Source organism: Branchiostoma lanceolatum, chromosome 9 (assembly GCF_035083965.1).
Source record: "Branchiostoma lanceolatum isolate klBraLanc5 chromosome 9, klBraLanc5.hap2, whole genome shotgun sequence".
Lineage (NCBI taxonomy): Eukaryota > Metazoa > Chordata > Leptocardii > Amphioxiformes > Branchiostomatidae > Branchiostoma > Branchiostoma lanceolatum.
The window spans coordinates 13,480,058-13,500,165 of record NC_089730.1 but is presented as its reverse complement, the minus strand read 5'-3'; the positions used below and the strand labels follow the sequence as shown (position 1 = coordinate 13,500,165).

Genomic DNA, 20,108 nt, shown 5'->3' with positions numbered 1-20,108 from the left:
CAGTCCTGCTTATTCTCCGTAACCCTCCGTATTTATATCTACTGTCCTTCTTAACATTTGCGTCTTTACAGATCTCTCTGAGACGTTAGAACAGCAAGCGACGTGCCAACTTGTATCGTTTGTGCAACTGAGAATTCTAGAAAAAATGGAGACCAGAAAGTAATTTCCTGTCAGGAAAACGCCAGAGCAAAAGTCTCTTTACAGCGTGCCTGTTAAATGGCTGTCACCTACCATACAAATCAGACCGTTTGTGTATTTGGAGCCTTAGATGCACGTTATTATATTTTTCTTACTTGCTGTCCAGAAATCAACAATTCAATCGAACACTCTTGAATTTATTTTTTTCAAGAAAAATCACACCCAGCAGCTTTCGCACAGTATTTAGATGTACGTAACAATCAGTTGGACTATTGTAGTTCTACTTTCGATCTGAACAATGTGTGTAGTGAAATAATAAGTCGTGGTATGTATTTCCATATCACTAGCAAAGTTACAGCGCTATTTAGGCATGATCAGTGGTCTTCAAAAAGGAATCGGCATCCCCATGGGAATTCCGACGGATATTTCTCAATGATACATGTTGCGTGCAGGGGGGGGGGGGGGCATGACGTCGACATATACTTATGTAAAAAATATTATTATTACATAAAGCCACTGACCTGTACTTCGTCCGCTAGGGCAGAAATGTAAAACAGCGTTAACACCCCGACCAATCGATCACTTTGAAACTCAAATTCGAATCAGCCATGACCCGACAAATCGCCAATCTACCTTAACGACTAAATATGGCAAAACAAACTCGTTTCTACTACTTTTCTTTAAACGTTAAATCGCGGCCACTTTCTATCACTTCCAAAATGCCACAATTGGCAATCTGAAAACATTTTTTAAAAGCTGACATCTTCCAGCATCTCACTGGCGAGTGTGTTTTGCCAGATTTAGTCACTAAAGCAAACTAGGAAGCAACTTGTCGGGTCATGGCTGATTCGAATCGGACTTTCAAAGCGATCGATTGATCGGGGTGGTTAAGGATGTTCATTTCTGCCCTAACGGAATATATGATGAGTACAGGTCAGTGGTGTTATACGCACAACGCTAACCACAAGTGTGCACATAACAAATGCAGCAACACTTACAATATACAATATACAGATAGTGCCAAGCCTCGGTAATCTAATACATGGGTTCAGCTTCTTCTCGCTCATTGTATTGTTGAAGATATGGGATGTGAAGGGTTCGTTTGAAATCATAAAACTAGTTTTGACTACCTCCATGAGAGAACTGCGTGGGCAATATCTCGAGGTTGAAATGAAAACGGACGCTGAAAGCTAGCTGAATAATTTAGGCGTAGAACCAACTTGCATATATTGAACAGGTATCCAATTTCATGCAGAGTAATTATAGTATAATTCATAATCAAAACTGAATCAAAGACCAACGTACAATAAATTGACATGTTTCAAAAGCTTACCCATAACGTCAATTTCCGAAATGATACACAAGGCGAAATCCTTTTGCCGTCAATAGACCGTAGGGGTAGTGGGCTGTTAATCCAATATGTCTTGGACCGGTATTCGAAGGTGGACCCCATCCCTCTCCTTCCACCGCCTTTACTCCCAACCGAAGTCAGGTACACATTTACACCTGGATACATTGTGAGTTGTGAAAGTCGTGTTTTTCCAAGGACGTCTGACCAGGAATGCCAAGAATTGAACCCGTGACCTTTCGATCCCGCGCCCGCTAGCCTAGACTGCTATGTCATCGATCTTGAAAATCCAAGCCGAAATTTCTCACGTACACCTTACCACTAGAGAATGCGACCACTGAGCGAGCCAAGGTTTGACAGAACACTCAAAAAAATTCATAAGGAAAGAAATTTCTTGCATTCTATGTGTTTTGCTGTCTTTGCTGTCACACACACACACACACACACACACACACACACACACACACACACACACACACACACACACATACATTTACAGGTTAACATTCCTGTCCTTGGTTCTGAACACCATCTACGCATACACACACACACACACACACGAACGCTGACGAAAACATAACCTTGTTGGCAAAGGTAATAATGAAATCAAGTTTCAAACAAATCCAATTGGTATGGCCGCTCAGCGAGCGCCGTCTAGTGAAAGGTGGGGAGGGGGCTTTACAAACTGCAGAGACGATTGTTGACTGTGTCTCAGGGTGAGCTGGACAAGTGGGAGTCTATGAAGCAGGAGTGGAGGCGTCGGTTCTGCGTCCTCAAGTCAATGTCCTCCACCGGAAATGCCTTCATGGAATTTTACAGGGTAAGTCACTGCTCCAATCGTTCTGCACTAATCGTAATGCTAATCAAGGGAAGGGCTAGCAGCCCTTCCATGTAAAAATATACCCTGCTAATGAAACAGCAGGCTGCCCTTTGTGCCATAGGTACTACAAGGGTCTGAACAAACGAATCGTTATATTACACTCGATACCACAAATTGAATATATCTCTAGACTTGACAACTCTCAGAAAATGAAAGAAGTTTAAAGATTGATTTGTTGTTAGAAAAGATACTGAAACTCACGATTAGTCCTACTTCATTGCATTAATGAATTGATCTTCTTTATCACTCTTTATTGTTTAGTAAGTAGAATTTCATTTTGTATTTCTATCATCTATTTGACCGTACGAAAATCGTTGTACTTTTTGTTGTGTGTATAAAGCTTCTCATCTTTATTTATTGCAAGTAGTAGTTAAGGAAGAAAGCATGAATAAAACAGGAATATCAAAAGTAAACATTGTATCAGATTATAGGATAATGGCCATTAAGCAACAAGCTACGTACCTAAAAATGATAATGTTAACATTATAACAGTTTCACATGAATTTAAAAGTACTAGCAATATTGCTACGGTTCTATTTGTTGCATTGGCACTACGTATACTACCTTTCATTGAAGAAAACATTCAGTCAGAGAAAAAAGTTCTCTGGATATTATATGCATGCTTTTCAACATGTGTCCACTAGAACCACGCCCATATGTCGAAACGTGTTCTTTAACATGTAGGGCCATGAATATTTCACTATGCAAGTCCTCTGCCTCCCAATAATTGTCTGGCTGCAATAATTTTACCATAAGGGTAACGCTCGTAACCATGACAACGAAAGCAAACACTGGTGGTGGGGATTTCTGAACTGATTTGTGTATATCGTTGAAGCCGTACAGCAGGAAACAGAAACAGGTTTTGTGTTCACATGTACTATACAGTGTGTCTCAGAAAATAAGAACGCAACTTCAAAGGGTGGTCACTGCCAAATGGTGAAACGTATCTCTATGATAGTTCGTTTTCCAGAAGTAGAACCCAAATGCTTTCCACAGACACCAGCACCCCAATGGTATCCCTCCAGTTATTCATAAGGCATAGAGTATGGTTGACATGTCAACAATTCCAATTTGACCCATTTTGTGTATGAGGCGGCCAGCTTGCGCCATATCCCTACAATGGCCAGGTGAGCTCACTGTTGTGAGGTCTGCGAAACGGGAGGAAGATGCGTTGAAGTCAGTGGAACATAAAAGTAAATACATATGAAGATAGCCTTAACTTATACTGTTCTTATCTAGGTGTTCTGATTTCTTATCCTGGACTCGTGGTAAAATATGCTTGGACAAAGTCTGTGTTACGCAAACTCTCACTGTCCAGGGGCCTGTGACCATGGAGTCTCTCTCTGCAGGGGCCCGACCAGTTGAAGGGTTGCTATAGAAGCGTGATTTAGTCAGGCTAGATTTGGACTTACCATAAAAGGATAGTTTGCATGTATTTTGGTGAGACGTCGAGTTGTTGAGTTGTGAGGATATCCTGCTACGCATGCGTCAATCAATGATGTTTTTAACAATGAAATTGAATGCTTCCACTTCATTTCCTTGTTTAAAAAAAATGAAGAAAATTCATCAAATTTGCTTCCAGCAGGACGTAAAAATGAATATGTACAAACGCCTGTTATGAATCAATTCGCAACATGAATAAATGAAGTTGTTTTCTTCAATGAAGCAATGAAAGAAAGGAAAGAAGATACAGATACTGTACACTGTGATTGCAAACAGAATGTGTTCCCAATATCTAAAGTCTACATGCACGTTCCGGGGTGTCCCTGTGGTGTAGTGGTCTGTGCTTCTGTTACTTACCACATCTGGTTCCAATTACTTTGAACCAGAAGGCCCGAGTTCAACTCGTGGGTAGGACACCTCTGGACAAGAGGTGAATTGAGTCATACCAAAGACTCTATAAAAATGGTACATACTTATGAAACAGTATGGAAGTTAAACACACTCCACTGCCAGTGGACTAGCCTCCTGTTGCAGTGATTGCACCAGAGTGTGGCCCAGGGTTATGAAACGGGGATGGGCACCGCCCTATACACATTATGGTGTGGGAGGATTTTAACTAACATGCACGTCTCTGAACTTTCCCGAAATCTGCCATGGAGTAAAAGGGCACGAAACAGTAATCTCCAAGCAGATGTAGAGAAGCAAAATCGTAACAATTCGCAACCTCCGTGAAACGATTTTGCCTTTCCTCATCTGCTTGGAGATCAACGAAACGGCCCATGGTATTCAGTTTCATCTATTACCTTTTGTGCGAAACACTTTATTTAAAGATAAAGGTCACATAACCTTTTTTTATCTAAGGCCGTAGTGGCGGTGGGGTGTCGTAGACTGTACATTGGAATGGTGTTAGGAGCAAACGGTCGGCTTTTACCTACCCAAACTAAGTCATTTAAACCTGGATGGAGTAAGGAAGGAAAGTCGTGTAAAGTGTCTTTCCTAAGGAAACAACATCAAGTCGTACCTTCTCCGTCCTGTGTCCGCTAGCCAAACCACTACGTCGTTGAAGTCTCTTTATCTCGGGAACAAACAGACAGGTATTTGTATTCGACCAGTGTAATGTCCAATTGAGTTTTCGCCTTGAATTCGGTAGGTCATACGAAAGACTTTAAATGTGGTACATACTGCTTTCTCTGCTTAGCATTTGGGAATGGTAGCTGAAGACGAACCACTACCAGTGGATAAGCCCCCTGCTGTAGTGCTTGCACAAAGTTGTGTGGCCCAAAGGTTATTGAAACGGAGTTGGACGCCGCCCTATGCACCGTATGGTACCGGAAAGACTTAAACTAGGTCTGTATTTCCAGGATGTTCGCACGTGGCAGCATGAGGACCCGAAGGCAGTGGTGAACCTGCTCATCAACTATGAGGTGTACAAAGTGCCCGATCCGCGGAAGAGGTTCTGTTTTGAGGCAAGTCATTCTGTTTTGATTGCATACAATTTACGGCTGTTCTTTGTCATTATGATTTCATTAATATGAACATTCACACACACACACACACACACACACACACACACACACATATGTCACGATAGAGATGTACATACATACATATATACATAGATACATACATGTATCAACTTGTTCGCCCTCGCCCACTGTAAATAATTATTTCAGATGTATCGTTGATGTGTATGTGTCTGTCTGTCAGTATGGGCCGTCGATCCCGAAATAAACACTAAATAAAAAATACATGCGCATGTAAGCATATCTAAAGAGAGAGACAGAGAGAGAGAGAAAAATACAGCTTTGGATAAGTTTGCACAGAATTCTAGAATTGATAACGACAAGATTACAACCTTAAGCGAACAAATATAAACATTTGACTGGATATCATATGGTGATAAGACGTTTGCTGTCTACATGGCAGGTCCGGTCCATGGACAAGGTGATCCGTCTGTCCGTGGATAACATAGACAACATGGAGAAGTGGCTGTTCCATCTGGACGTGGACATCCGGGCCAACATGCGCGCCACCAGCGTTCATGTGCAAGGTAACATGTTTGGAAGAGCATCCTTCAACAGAACCTTCCTAGAGTACATTTGACACCTAACGTTAGATGTTGAAATTGTGTGTTTAGATGGTGTTCAGCACCAAGGACAGGAATGTGTGCCTGTGAGTGTGTGTGTTTGTTTGTTGGTGTGTGAGTGTGTTGGTGTGTAAGTGCAAGTGTGGGCCCGCATGCATGTGTCTGTGTATATGTGTCTGTCTGTCTGTCTGTCTGTGATTGTGTTCATGCCATGTGTGCGTGTGTCTGCGTCTTGTTGTGTTTGACAGAATAGCAGAGAGAGTTACTAGGGACCAGTTTCGATTCAGACGACACACTGTTTTTCACAGGTGGTCACTGACAGGTTTCACAGGTGTCATCTTGTGACTCTGATTGACTGGTGCGTTTCTCTGTTTTCAATTTAGCGAATGAATGTCAGGGTGTTACCTACGTGGTGAAGCCGTACAAAGACTGCGAAGAGCTGAAGAAATTGAGCGCCACCGGTGAGTATAAAAACGTTACACAGACATGGAATCGAAAAGATGTATGTAATCACTAGAAAGCAGAAAGCAAAAGATAAGCATTACCAAATAATAGCTAAGACTGACATCATAATATTAAACGCTTCCAGGAAAACTGCTATATTCTGACTCATGAACAAACGTCAAGTACCAGACACATTTCGCTGTGATGTCTGTATTTATCGCGATTAGGGCAAGGACGTTTTGTTATTGCTTGTACACTTGTGAGCAGGCTTACCTCAGAAGATATGTACGGAATGCATTCTATTCTTGGTATGTGACCAGGCAGACATGATCACAATCCAGTCACCACCTGCGGCTAGAGAAGGTCGTGGTGTCAGATTGGTGTCATACCTTTTTGTTTTGTTTGTGAATGAGCTACCGCAAGACGATATGTATCATTTTGGACGATTTTTTTCCACCATGGAAACTGCTTATGTCGATTCTAACTTATCAAATTGATATAAGCACAATGACCGATATCCCGAAACAAGCTTCAATTTACTTCAAACATCATTGTGCTTCTAATAATTCGAACGGTTTATCGATTGACTGTGTAATTTTTTCTGATTGATTGATTGGTCTATTGATCCATTGATCGATAGATTTATTGAAGGATCTATTGATTAATTAATCTAATGGTATATTGATTAATTGGTCGATCGATTGGTGTGTTGATTGAATATCTATCGATACATTGATTTATGTATGTATTGATTGATTGATTGATTGTTGAATGGCCGTTAGATTTATCAATCAATCAATTGATTTATTGATTGATTGATTGATTGATGTATTGAACAGGCGAGCTGTTCCTGCAAATCACGAGTTCTGAGATCACGCTGTACCACCGCCTGAGTGGGGAGGAGATCACGTTCTGGCCCCTCACCTGCCTCAGACGCTACTCGTCCTCATCCGGGACATTCACATTCGAGTGAGTCATTTGCATATTTTTGTAACTTTAGCCTTTTTCAGCTTGATGAGATGATTTTTTTTTCTATAGGTGCCTGGATTTGTCGATGATTCTTCGTAATCAAAAAGATAACATTTGAATGTTTCGATATCTTATCCAGTTGCTTGAGTAGCAGCTACCTTGCTTATTTCCTGGATGTCTAACCTTCATCACGATCGTGTACTTGTTTCTTAGATGCGGCCGGAAGTCTCCATGTGGAGAAGGAATCTACACGTTCGTGTCTAAGGAATATGATGCCATATTCTCCGTCTTGGACGAGTTTGTCAAGAAAAAAGTCGAGAAGCGTAAGTAAAACGTTTTCTCCTTCGGTAGCTTTATAGAATTGACAACTCTAAAGTTGTCGTTAATTGGAAGGGGAGGAATGTCATATTTTACTTATAAGTGGAAAAGTCCCTAAGGAACCAACACCACTTCTCCACACCAAAGTTCAGAACTGAGAGACTGAAAAACTCTTTTCTATTTCAGGCAATAAGCCTCAGTAATCAGGATCTGTAAATACCGTGTTTGAATGCCTCTGACACTTAACGGACAAACCCACGAACTAAGTAATTTTAACTGTAACCGTCTATGCCATTTTTAATATGTATATGAATGTTTAATGTGTACATGAATTTGTAACTTATTGTGCAATTCAGCGATGTCATGGCTGCTATGCAATTTGAATAAACAGTTATGAGTTATGAGTTAATGCAGGTTCTTGGATTGCATTTTCTTGACCCATTGACTGATTTGAGTTTTCTTACAGTTCGCCAAGACCAGCCGCCTCCTCAGTACGATGAGATAGAGCGCGGAGAAAGCCACATCAGGTAATAGAAATGTGTTGTTCTGTTGTAGTTCTATGCGCTCAGCTCTTTTGCTGGTTTGGTTTATTCCATGTTCAAGGGACCAACGGCTGCCCAGAGATCGCCTTCCTTTTATAACAGAATTGGGTTATTATCAGATATGAAGACGGTATCCCTGAACAGTTTTTTTTTCCCTGCGTGAATAGTTTCATCAGGTTGGTAAGTCACTGGATAAAAAGACTCTTTTTACACAACCAAGAGATTCCATCGACGTTTCGGTAATTATTTTGCGCTTGGGAATGTATCTCATTATGTAAAAGCAGCACACAATGTGAACCAGTCAGAATTGCCTTGAAGAGGGTGACAGATTGTCACCGAAACGTCGGTGGAATAAATCTCTTGGTTGTGTAAAAAGAGTCTTTTTATTTTATTTTTTTGATGTTGTTGAAAGTTTCGAGTGTTGAAAAGATAGAAGCCTCAACTAAGTAAATAAACGTTTCTCCTCCAATCCCAGTGCGCCCCCGAGCTACGACACGTTGGTTCACATCGGCGCCTTCCGTAAGCCGCAGGAGACCGCCGCCGCGGACGGGCCGCCCCAGAACTACGACCACGCCGTGCTGACACGTCCTCGTAAGTTTTTAAAGGTTACCCCAAAACCATTCTACGCTTGCTGCGTTCTGTGTCTTTAATTTGGTCTTGGGACTAAACGATGATTGGCATTATATAATTTTCGGGGAGGGAAATTGACTTTGGAACCAGGAATAGATAAATGAATATATTACGCAATGAAGCTCTTTATTACAACCAAAGGACCACTTTCGCGAAGTGAGTAAAAAGCATTGTTTTAGGTTTGTCTGTCTCTGTCTGTCTGTCTGTCTGTCTGTCTGTCTGTCTGTTTGTTTGTTCATCGAAACAAGTGTGTGTGTTTGTGTTTTGTGTGTGTGTGTTTCGTATATTCAAAATATACACAATGCAGCGTTGCTATACATCTTTATCTGTGGGACTGTAAGGGTCGCAAGGCAGCATGGGTAAGGGGTGAAGTCTGCTATCTCAGATTACCTTGCCTTACATCTTACATGTTTGGTACATCGTTCCAGCGGCCAGGGCCACCGAAGGCGGCGGCGAGAGCTACGACCTGTTAACCCGGGAGTTCGGTCAGCGCACCCGGGGGCCCAAGCCCCTGCCCACCGCGCCCGGCGGGGAGGGAGCCCCCGGGGCCGCCCAGGGCGAGGAACCCATCTACGACAACAAGAACTGCGTCCCGCCAGACGAGGACGAGGCCCTGACCGACCTGTACAAACATCTGGAGGAGAAGGAGACTATGAGGTATGCTAATGAAACTGGCTCTTCAAGTTGTAGCCTGGAATCATCTATTCTAGCCCCGTTCGCTCTTTCCATCGCTCCCCTCGGTGAAGAAAATTCTGCATCAAGCTATCGATAAAGCGAACCGGAGCTAGAATAGATGTATTTCAGGTCACCTCTTTTGTATCTTATACTAAAGATAATTAGAGTTTTCGATCATTTTCACCAGTATTAAGGATTCAGCTTTCAAGCTGCAGCACTGGTAAAATGGTACCAGCATATGTCTGATCTTGAACATACCGTGACATCATATATATATATACGATATAGATACATCGATCGCGAGTTGTGTACATGAACATGTAGCCTGTGCTAAAATTCACCCCTGTTTCACTATTGCAGTGCTGCTGCACAGGGAGCAGCGTCCCCTGGCCAGCCGGCGCCTCCCGCCTACAAGAAACAACAGGACAAAAGCGACTACCAGTCCGCCATCATCAGAAAATCATCTGTCGTGTATGTTTGCAAAAATTATCTTTAAAGCAAAATGTTTGTCTGGAATTTATTTTAGAAAATTTCTGATAGTTTTGTCTTTTAAAGGATAGGAATATACAGATGGTATATCCACATTTACAAGTAGTCAATTCCATTGGCAACAAATAAGAGTGGCCATGGTTGACGTTAATGAGATACAATACGTTAGTAGTACGAATCGCCACCTATCGACACACAATGTTTAAGGATTGGCCCATACAGTACCTGTATTGCAAAGCATTTGTAAGATTTTACTTCTAATATCCAATAGGCGAAACACACTGGGCAGAAACCGAGACAACCATAGCCTGCGCCTACAAATAAAATCCTATGGTGGCCAAACTCCCCTGGCAAATATCATTTCTATAGCCGGCGTAATTAGTCTGATAGAGACTAGGCCTGAACTCTTTGTACAGTATTAACGAGTTCCTGAATGTGTGGCTGGGTTTGCAGTGCTGAGAGTCACCCGGCGGCTCTGCTGGGAGCTGCCGGTGGAGTGCCGAATGGAGCACCCGATAAACCTGTCAACGGCACGGTGGCGCTTCCGCCGCAGAGAGAGGTGGGAAATATTCTCTTAAGTGATTTAGAACTTTTATTGATTTCTTCCCTAAAGGTACATACATTTTGAACTTCGAATTTGAATATTTTTTTATTTTGAATTTTAAATTTTGAACTTTAAATTTTATCATTACAAAGAAGAGACAAGAAGAGACAAGAAGCTGAATCCTTATACTTCTATCATATTACTTCTACTGTGTAAAACGTATAGATATGTATGTGTTTGTAAACATATGTTTATTGTAATGGGCCCAAAAGTATGTTGTAATGGGCTCAGAATGTGTTGTAATGAACTCGAAAGTAAATGTATAATTCATTCATTCATCCATTTATAAAAAGGTGAACATTCTGACCATAGCTTACTAACTGATGGTATGGAAAGAAACCGGGTTATCAGAAAACACTACGTGACCAGCAAACAAGTCTGATTTTTATTTTTTTTGTTCATATGTTTTGTAGCAGGGAGAACAACTCTACGATCGCAAGCTGCCTGGTCAACCGGACACAATTCCGGGTCGCAGAGTCTCCATTGAAACCAGGTAGGTTCAGCCACAACTTGTCCATTTCATTTGTTAGGAACGCCAGACCTAACAAATGTTCGATTTGCCCACCAGATGTTGTTTGGGGATTCATTTGTTGTAGCAATGCGCAATGTGAACTTGAGATGGTAGAGTGGTAAGGTGATCCTAGAGTATACATGCAGAAGACGTTTTGTCACTTTTGTCACATCCATCTGATAATACATTGTGTTGTAGATGCCATTTCAATTCTGTGACAAAGATAAGTTATAACTGGATTTCTATATATTTCTGGTCTTGATCTAATGAAGAACATTATGTAAATGGTGATTTGCAATTGATCAAGAAATGTTTTAGTTTCTTTGTGGAATAAAGAGGATTTTTAAAGTTAGAATTCAACCTAGAAATGTTCGTGTCTTTTTTCTTCCATCCGTCCCCAAGCGCGCCCACAAATCCGCCAGCCGTACCTCCACACCCGAAGGGTCTGGGCAAGTCTCAGAGCCAAGGGGACATGAACACACCGTCCACTGGGAAGGACGAGACCGAGAAGAAACACAAAAAGAAACCCTCTCTGGCCAAACGTCTCAGCAAGCTTTCCTTGTACGACAAGGGTGGAGACAAGGAGCTAAAGGAAGAACTCAACCCTGCCCAGTAGACTGACTCGAAGGTCCACCAAAATGGTCAGTTCTGTTCATAAGAAAGTGACTGAGAGTTAGTCAAACTCTTTGCATGCCGACGTCTACGTTTTTGCTTTGCATTTTCACCATGAAGCTCCTGGAGTTATGAGTAACGTTATATGCCATCATTATGCTTGAAAAAAAAGTATCAACAAGTATCAACTAGAAATTCAACCTAGAAGCTGCAAAGAAGTCTTGTTTATATCATCATGTCGAATGAAGGTTATAAGTTTGTATGCTGTAAGTTTGTACTTAAGTAGTGTTGCTATTACGTAAAAGTACCTGAAAAAAATTAAATATTTCTGTGTAACGCCAAGCAATGAGTGTGATGAGTCCACTGTATGATAGGCCTGAATATAAGGTGACGGCCCCGCTACCGTCTACTATAGTGACCCTGTTCGGATCATAGAGGTAAATTATTTTTTTAACCTCCTTGTTTGGACCAGGGGCTACACATATGGAGATGGGCACCGCCCCTATACACTGAAAGGCATTTTGAGGGATTTCAAGGATTTAGGAGGTCGTAGCTGGGTAGTGGGTTTCTATTGTCTTTGTTGTGGTGTTGGAAGACGGAACCCTTACCTCTCCTTCCACCGCCCTGGTGCGTTCGTAATTACAGCCCTTAATATATTTGGAATCAAAGAGAGAGTGACTTGGGTTTTATCTGGAATACATGACTGACTATACAGTTTCAGTATGCCTCTAAGGTATTGCTGCAAATCTACTAATAAAATAACAAACTATATGCCTGTTGCCTATGTGCCTTGTTACCTCCATGAAATGTCATGGAGGTAATATTATTAAACCTGATACTTAATATTGAATAACAAAGTGTATGCCTGTTGAGCCTTGTATTAAACTATTACTTAATATCTAAAGATGCACGTTTGTTTGAGTCATGTTTAACTCATAGAAAAGGTTGTCACATGGCACTTTGCACTGTACAATCGACTTCTGAGTACCATTGGACTAAATGCAGCAATGCACAACTAACATACTTCGTACTGTACATCCTACATGCATTCCCCAAGTATAAGGAGAAAACTATTTGTATCTGTAGTAGTGTTGACATGTTTCTGAACGTAATTACAAATCATTACATTTCACCATACTAAAGTATGGGTGAAATATATTGTATTGAGTATTGTGTTTACCTGTACCTAGTCCCTGATATCTAAGTCTATAGTTGGTGTATAACTTACTTTCACCTATCGAGTGACAGTAGTATTTCATGCCAACTTTAGCTCTTAACATCCTATTCATCAGAGGAAAAGAATGTAGGTGGACAAAGTTTGATCTATTCATGTGTGTGAAAAATTGGATGAAAATTGTAAACCCGGCTGTGAGGCATACATTGGGTCATAAGTGAAGTGTAAGGTATGATAGGACAACATGTAATGAATAAAGTACGATGTGACTCTACAAATTGAACATTATTGTGGTATCCTTGATATCTTGTCTTCAGCATTGAGAGATACAGCGACGAAAGTTGGGTAAAAGTAGCACATGATACGTAAATTTCACATTCTCGAAATACTCTTTTAACTGTACACACATCAATTGGAAACTTGTTGCATAGATATACATAATGTCTTACATTTTCATGGTAGCAAAATATAATTTACAGATGATTATCATATAAAATCTATTAACTCTTAAATCTCTATAAACGTTTCTTAAAGTACAATCAAGTCTTTAAATTTCATTCTGATATTACACTCAATTCTTGTTGCAATAATTGACTTTCCGTAAAATTCATACAGGATTTTTGACGTTATCAAATCTTTATAGATTGACTGGTCTTCGGTTTCAGAAGAAAACACATCAAAAATTACATATCAAGAAATCTTTATAATAAGTAGAGAAAATAGTTGTACAAAAGTATAGTCTCTTCATAGAATATATCTTTGATAACTGATATTTTTTACATTTCGAAGAGACTTGAAGAGAAACATGAACGCAGGGAGCGTATTTCAGCACTAAGGACAGGGAATGGGGAAGGCCCATCATAGCTAAGGACCGAAAAGGTCCTTCAGCACTAAGGACAGGGGACAGGGAAGGCCCTTCAGCACTAAGGCCAGGGAAGGTCCTTCGGGACTAAGGACAGGGAGGGTCCCTCAGCACTAAGGACAGGACAGGGAAGGTTCTTCAACACTAAGAACATGGAACAGGGAAAGCCCTTCAGTACTAAGGACAGGGAAGGTCCTTCAGCACTAAGGACAGGGGGCAGGGAAGGTCCTTCAGCACTAAGAACAGGGGACAGGGAAGGCCCTTCAGTACTAAGGACAGACAAGGTCCTTCAGCACTAAGGATAGGAGCAGGTAAGGCCCTTCAGCACCAAGGAAAGGGGACAGGGAAGGTTCTTCAGCGCTAAGACCAGGGGTAGGGGAGGCCCTCTAGCACTAAGGACAGAGGAGGCCCTTCAGCACTAAGGACAGGGAGGGTCCTTCAGCACTAAGGACAGGGGGCAGGGAAGGCCCTTCAGCACTAAGGACAGGAAATTCATTCAACAATAAGGACAAGGGAAGATCCTTTAATACTTCTGTATCTGTATCTTTTAGCCAGTATATCTCTTTGGCATACCACACCAGAATTGCAGGCCCGCTGTGCAGCAGCAGCTGTTTACACTGAATGACTTTACTTTGGCTGTTGAGGGACAGTAATCAACAATGTCATTCAGAATCTAGCTACAGGTTATAATCATAACAAAATGGGACATATTCAACTCACTCTGAGGATTTTGTTCTTTTTACAAATGTTTTGGTTTTCCTTGTGAAAACCAGTCCTTTGATGCTCTTTGGTGACTTGGCCTTTATGTTTGTCTGTGCACCTTGTTCCAAGGTGTGTTCAGCTCCCATGGTGCTCATTGGCTGTACAGAATGAGGTGAGATAGCTGGATGTTCTTGTCCTTTGGGGTTTGACCTTGTCCTATCAGCTAACTGGGTGTAGCTGCTTTCAGCCACCCTCAGTCTCTGTGCTTCCTCTGGTGTTAGTAACGATTGATACTCGTGGCTTCCAGAATATTGGAGTCCATCTGTAAACTGGAAAGGCGTGATGTTCACATCCAATGGGGATGCCGGGATAGGTGGGAGACTCCTCTGTGACATCATTGACCTCCCTGCAGGGAGGGCACCCTTTGGCGGGAGTTTAGGAGGGGAATTGCTGGCAAGATTTGTAAAAGGAGGGGGGATGTTCCCTTCACTGTGTGATCTATGGAGTGCTGGTCTGCTCACAGTATTTGTAGTAGAAGAAGGGGCCAAACTCGTAACTTGAGTTGCGAAGAAAAAAGGATTTTGGCCAGGTTTTTCTATATCCACCGAGGCTGACCTCTTGTGCGTAGTGATTGGTTGAGCAGTACTGTCTCTGCTAGCTGAAGCTAGCTGGCTGGCTGTATAGCTGCCATCACTAGGTGATAATGTTGGGGAAAACACAGAAAGGTCGTTGAAGCTTCCACTCTTATTAGACAGGGGTGACATGGGGAAAACAGAAACATCCTGGAAGCTACCACTTCTTCTGGGAGGGGAGGAGAAGGACTGGAAAGGTAAAGAATGATTGAGAGAGAGCGGACTCATGACCTCATACTCAGAAGAAGATGATTGAGTTGTGGAACTCCTAGGAGACCAACTTGTTCTCATTGCAAGGTATGTAGAGTTGGTACTGTCTGAAGAGGAAGAAGGAGGAATGTTGACAACATTGGACCTGCCAATGGATGCTGGGTCCTTATCTGATGAGCTTTGCTGTGATTGGCTACCAAAGGAGCCAATGAGAAGCCCTGTCTCAGTGTCTTGTGGGAAAGACAGGTGTCTGGACTGGTTCCTGTTATCTATCGATGACACTGAAAAACAAATAGAGTAAGCTTTGCAATTAATAAGTAAAGGTACTGTATCAACTTACAGAGCAGAGCACCAATGAAACAAAATGCAAGCAACAAATTTTGATATTTTACAACCGTAACAGTTGTTTATAGATTATGTACCACACTTACTCTTCTGAAATCAAAACTACAAATACGGAAAGAGGATACACTCATCCAAATGCATGTCAACAAATCAACAAAAAAAGACAATATACCTCCAATATTATCACAAGTCATCCTCCTCAGTGTGGCGTATTCGGAGCACATGTCAGGGTCAAGTTCATGAGCTGCACTTCCTTTTCTCCTGCCAGCTGTTTCCTGTTTGTTTGGAGACTTGCCAGCTTTTTCCTGTTGGTATTGAAGAAACATGATGTATAAGCTAAATATAAAGTTCACGTCCCTCCCACACTATATGATGTATAGGATAATGTCCATATCCATTTCCATAGCCCTTGGGCCACCACAGCTGTGCAAGCACCACAGCAGGAGCTGGTATTCACTGCATGATGGTATGCAATGAAGATGGACTTGATATACAGTATGGGGCAAGTCTTTGGATAGAAAAGCACTGTAATCTTTGAAAAGAAAAAAAAAGAATTTAGCTGAGATTTTTTTTTAATTTTGACATTTTTTCGAATTTTCAAATTGCCACATTTCTGAATTTTTTTTCTTCGAAATTTCTTTTCAGATTTTCTTTTTTATTTTTCAAAATTTTCTTAATGAATTTACAGTTCCCTACCTGGTCGGCCATCTTGGCCTGCTTCTGTACAAACATGTCCACCTGAGTGTCGATGGATATTTCCTGACCCGGGTGGGTGATAAACATGTACACACCCTGCCCCATGGGTGCCTGACGACCCGCCTCGAAGCTGAACTTCCCATCATCCTCTGCTCCATAGCTCCGCAGACTCTTCAGCGGCCACTGGGCCAGAACACACCTGGACACCTGTATGGAACAAGGACAATAAACAGTCGTTACTAAGTTTTAACATCCCGTCCTAATAAGGAGTGTATTGCAACCCTTACCAGTAGCGTGCATGTCAGCCGAGGGCCTACATGCAGGATTTGAACTCCCAACATCTTGGTCAAGAGGTGGGGTCACTATTAAACCACTGTTTTATGCACCCTATGACTGTCTTTAAAGTTTGTGAAATCACATCAATGTATTGCTCTATTCTACACAACATTGATCAATTCTACAAGCTATTGTTTTATACAGTACTAGGTTTAAACTGACCTCCTGAGCCAGAGTGAGGCCCCACTGTGACACATGCAGCAGACACTGCTGGCCCTGGGCACCGATTCTCTTTGCACTCTCAGACGCTGCCGGTCTCACTGTAAAGTACTGCCCTGTAGCAAAGTCACACAAAAAACTGTGTAAAAACCTGCATTTTGAAACAAGTCAAAGCTAGTAAAGCATAAAACTGTAGTCGAATCTTAGAGAACCAATGTCTCACCTTTGCTTCCAATCCTGTTGTTGAATTGCATGAGACAATGACAAGAGAATTGTTATAGCTCAAATGTTTTAGTGATACTACATTATTCAGAAGGTTGGACATTCAAAAACATGAAATTAGACAACATAATTTTTTTCCTATTAGCTTCCTCATTTTTTCCTTGAGTATGGGTTAATGGAACATGGTGCTACTGTATGTATTGTTATAAACAGTAAATAAACCCTTTATGGGAAAATTCACAACTGCCCAGGTTTCTCTCTAGCAATATTATGATGGGGTTGCACCAATTTGTTATGATTTGAGCACCACCCTGTCAATTTTGAAATTCATATACTGTAACCTTGCTTAATTGAAATTTGCTTGTTTGCCATTGATTTTCACTATCCCCAGACTTACACTTATGAAGCACCCCCTTTAGATAAATGTCTGGGATTCCTGAATGCACTTTGTCTCACCAGGCAAGTCGTCCTTCAGCTTAGCCTGTATCTGCAGGTGGTGGACCCAGAGGTCCAGGCTAGTCTGGTCGGCAGCTGCCAGTCTCCAGGTGGCTCCAGGTGTAGTGACGTCAAACACCTGCGTCCTGCCCTTCACCAGGCCTTCACGTTTGTACACACAGTAGTAGGGACTCAGGCTAAGGCTTTCTGTAATCAATTTAATGATACATCTTCTTGTATGATTTGGATGCTACATGATTATGTACTTTATTAATACTAGGACCGAGGCTTGCCTGTACATATTATGAAGAAAACTGGGGACTTACAAACACGTCAATCAGAGATGGCCGACTTAACCCCGAAAAATAGTAGGCACCCTCTGGCTGAACATGCAAAAACTGTACTGCAGAAAAATATACACATGCACACACACAATTGCACAAGCACACACACACACACACACACACACACACACGCAAGTCTACGAAAACCACGCCTTCCGCACTGGTATTCCAGTGCTGAATCAACGGACGAATCGGCCTCAGCACTGGTTTTCCAGTGCTGACGAAAGTTCAGCACTGGTTTTCCAGTGCTGAAGAAAGTTCAGCACTCGTTTTCCAGTGCTGAAGAAAGTTCAGCACTCGTTTTCCAGTGCTGAATCGCTGTATTCCAGTGCTGAGTTTCTTCCAGCACTCGTTTTCCAGTGCTGAAACTTTTCTCAGCACTCGTTTTCCAGTGCTGAATGGAGTTCGGCACTCGGTTACCAGTGCTGAATGGAGTTCGGCACTCGGTTACCAGTGCTGAATGCGCGACAGAGCGGCAGTGCCAGGTCACGGGTCATGTCAAAGGTGATTCAGCACTGGTTACCCAGTGCTGAAACCGCCGTCAGTACTGGAACCGAGTGCTGATGTACAAAAACCACGCCTTCAGCACTGGATTTACCAGTGCTCGGGGACAATTCAGCACTGGAAAACGAGTGCTGAAAAATCCCCAGCACTGGAAAACGAGTGCTGAAAAAAACTCAGCACTGGAAAACGAGTGCTAAAAAAACTCCGCACTAGAAAACGAGTGCTGAAGTGTTTTCAGCACTGGAACGTTTTTTTTACCAGTGCTGAGAGAAGAATAGTCGTAAGAAGTGCCGCATGGTCACTTGAACTTACGTACTTTGTGATTCATTTAGAATAAACAATGACCAACTTTATTCCGACACAATTTTGTCATTTTGTTCATTGTGTAATTGTATAATAAATATAGGTGTGAGGGATGTGTTACAAATAAAGAACTTTATTTCTTTCTTTCTGGTCTGACATGCGTTCACCAGTTTATTTATGATTTTGTACATGATGCGTTGTGTAGACATAGTTGTATTCACCGGTTTATTCGTAATTTTGAACACGATGTCTGTACATAGGTCCGTTTACCAGTTTATTAGTACGGTAGTATTATGCGAATATAAGTCTGACTATGTTTAGTTAGTTACTTCAGGGAGGTTTCTTTTGTAACCTTGCTTGTCTCAGCACTCGGTTTCTAGTGCTGACGTCGAGTTCTCCAGTGCTGAACTCCACTCAGCACTGGTTTTCCAGTGCTGAACTCCACTCAGCACTGGTTTTCCAGTGCCGAACTAAACTCAGCACTGGTTTTCCAGTGCTGAACTAAACTCAGCACTAGTTTTCCAGTGCTGAAGCCACTTTCAGCACTGGAACCGAGTGCTGAAAAAGGAGAGCGTGGTTTTCGTAGTTTTGCCACACACACACACATCATCATCATCATCCGACTCTATCTCACCTTTTGATACAGAGACCTCTTGTGGTTCATCTTCGTAGCAATGCAATGTGCTATTGCCATGGCAACAATGGAGGATGAAGAAAGCTCTCTTCCACGACACAGATCCTTTCAGCTTGAGTTGGAAACCTTTCTGTGAACCATGAACATGCTTACATTTTTCCAACCAGCCCTGGTAGAGAAGAAAAGCAAAATTTGGTCAGAAATCAGATCTTGACGTCGTCCTAAGTTGACAAAATACCCCGCCCCCAATTAGGTAGGGTTAAACTTTAGGCTAATCGTGTATGTTATGAAAATAGGGGAAAGTTCAAGCAATACAGGTTTCTCAATGTCCCGTGCACTTCATAAAAAGGGCTTGCAAAATCATGAAAATACTTGTCTCTAAACAAGGACTTGTCTCTAAACTATGTTGTTTACTGCATTTGTTGCTGTGCGTCCTTGAGAACACCAACGTAAATGCGCTAAGCTATGTATTTTTATGATCATCAAACTTGTTTTTTCAGGTCGCGACCGATCGTGACTTGTTGGTAAAAGCTTAAAAGTAAATCTTTCTTCGTAAGAGGATCAACGATCTAACAGACATTACGGAGAGCAGTGGTATAAGTTACCTGCCCCGAAAGTAACAGACAAAAGATAGGTTAAAACTTAGCTCGTACCTTGAACACCGTCTTGTTTTCCGCCATCCCTTTCGAAAACATAAACTTCCGCATATGCGCGCGCACATTTACCAAGAGCGCGCCTAGCGATTTTATTGTAAACTGCAGTATTCCATGTTTGACATGTTTAGTCGGGCTTCACAGTGGTCGCACTTCGAGATTCCTGTGTCCATTGATACTTCGTCTTTAGCAATTTTAGCGACTGAGT

General features: G+C 41.9%; 2 protein-coding genes and 1 long non-coding RNA gene across 3 annotated transcripts; 2 read left to right on the top strand and 1 right to left on the bottom strand.

Annotated features, from left to right (window-relative positions):
• The first annotated feature begins 7,433 nt into the window (after positions 1-7,433).
• On the top strand, positions 7,434-8,753 carry LOC136442561 (uncharacterized). Its single transcript, XR_010757028.1, has 3 exons — positions 7,434-7,631; positions 8,093-8,153; positions 8,644-8,753. It is a non-coding gene; the product is annotated as an uncharacterized lncRNA (long non-coding RNA).
• A 400-nt stretch (positions 8,754-9,153) lies between these two features.
• LOC136442610 (putative NAD(+)--arginine ADP-ribosyltransferase Mav) lies at positions 9,154-12,258 on the top strand. The gene is made up of 6 exons (XM_066439555.1): positions 9,154-9,157; positions 9,227-9,455; positions 9,834-9,944; positions 10,416-10,521; positions 10,980-11,059; positions 11,480-12,258. The coding sequence occupies exons 1-6, from the start codon at positions 9,154-9,156 to the stop codon at positions 11,691-11,693; spliced, it is 744 nt and encodes a 247-aa protein (XP_066295652.1). The 3' UTR covers positions 11,694-12,258.
• Positions 12,259-13,141: 883 nt separating this feature from the next.
• On the bottom strand, positions 13,142-20,002 carry LOC136441387 (uncharacterized). Its single transcript, XM_066437652.1, has 7 exons — positions 19,901-20,002; positions 19,248-19,416; positions 17,484-17,669; positions 16,809-16,921; positions 16,311-16,517; positions 15,787-15,919; positions 13,142-15,550 (listed from the first exon to the last, which is right to left on the bottom strand). Exons 1-7 carry the CDS (start codon positions 19,952-19,954, stop codon positions 14,442-14,444), a joined length of 1,971 nt encoding a protein of 656 aa, XP_066293749.1. The 5' UTR covers positions 19,955-20,002; the 3' UTR covers positions 13,142-14,441.
• Between the last annotated feature and the right edge of the window lie 106 nt (positions 20,003-20,108).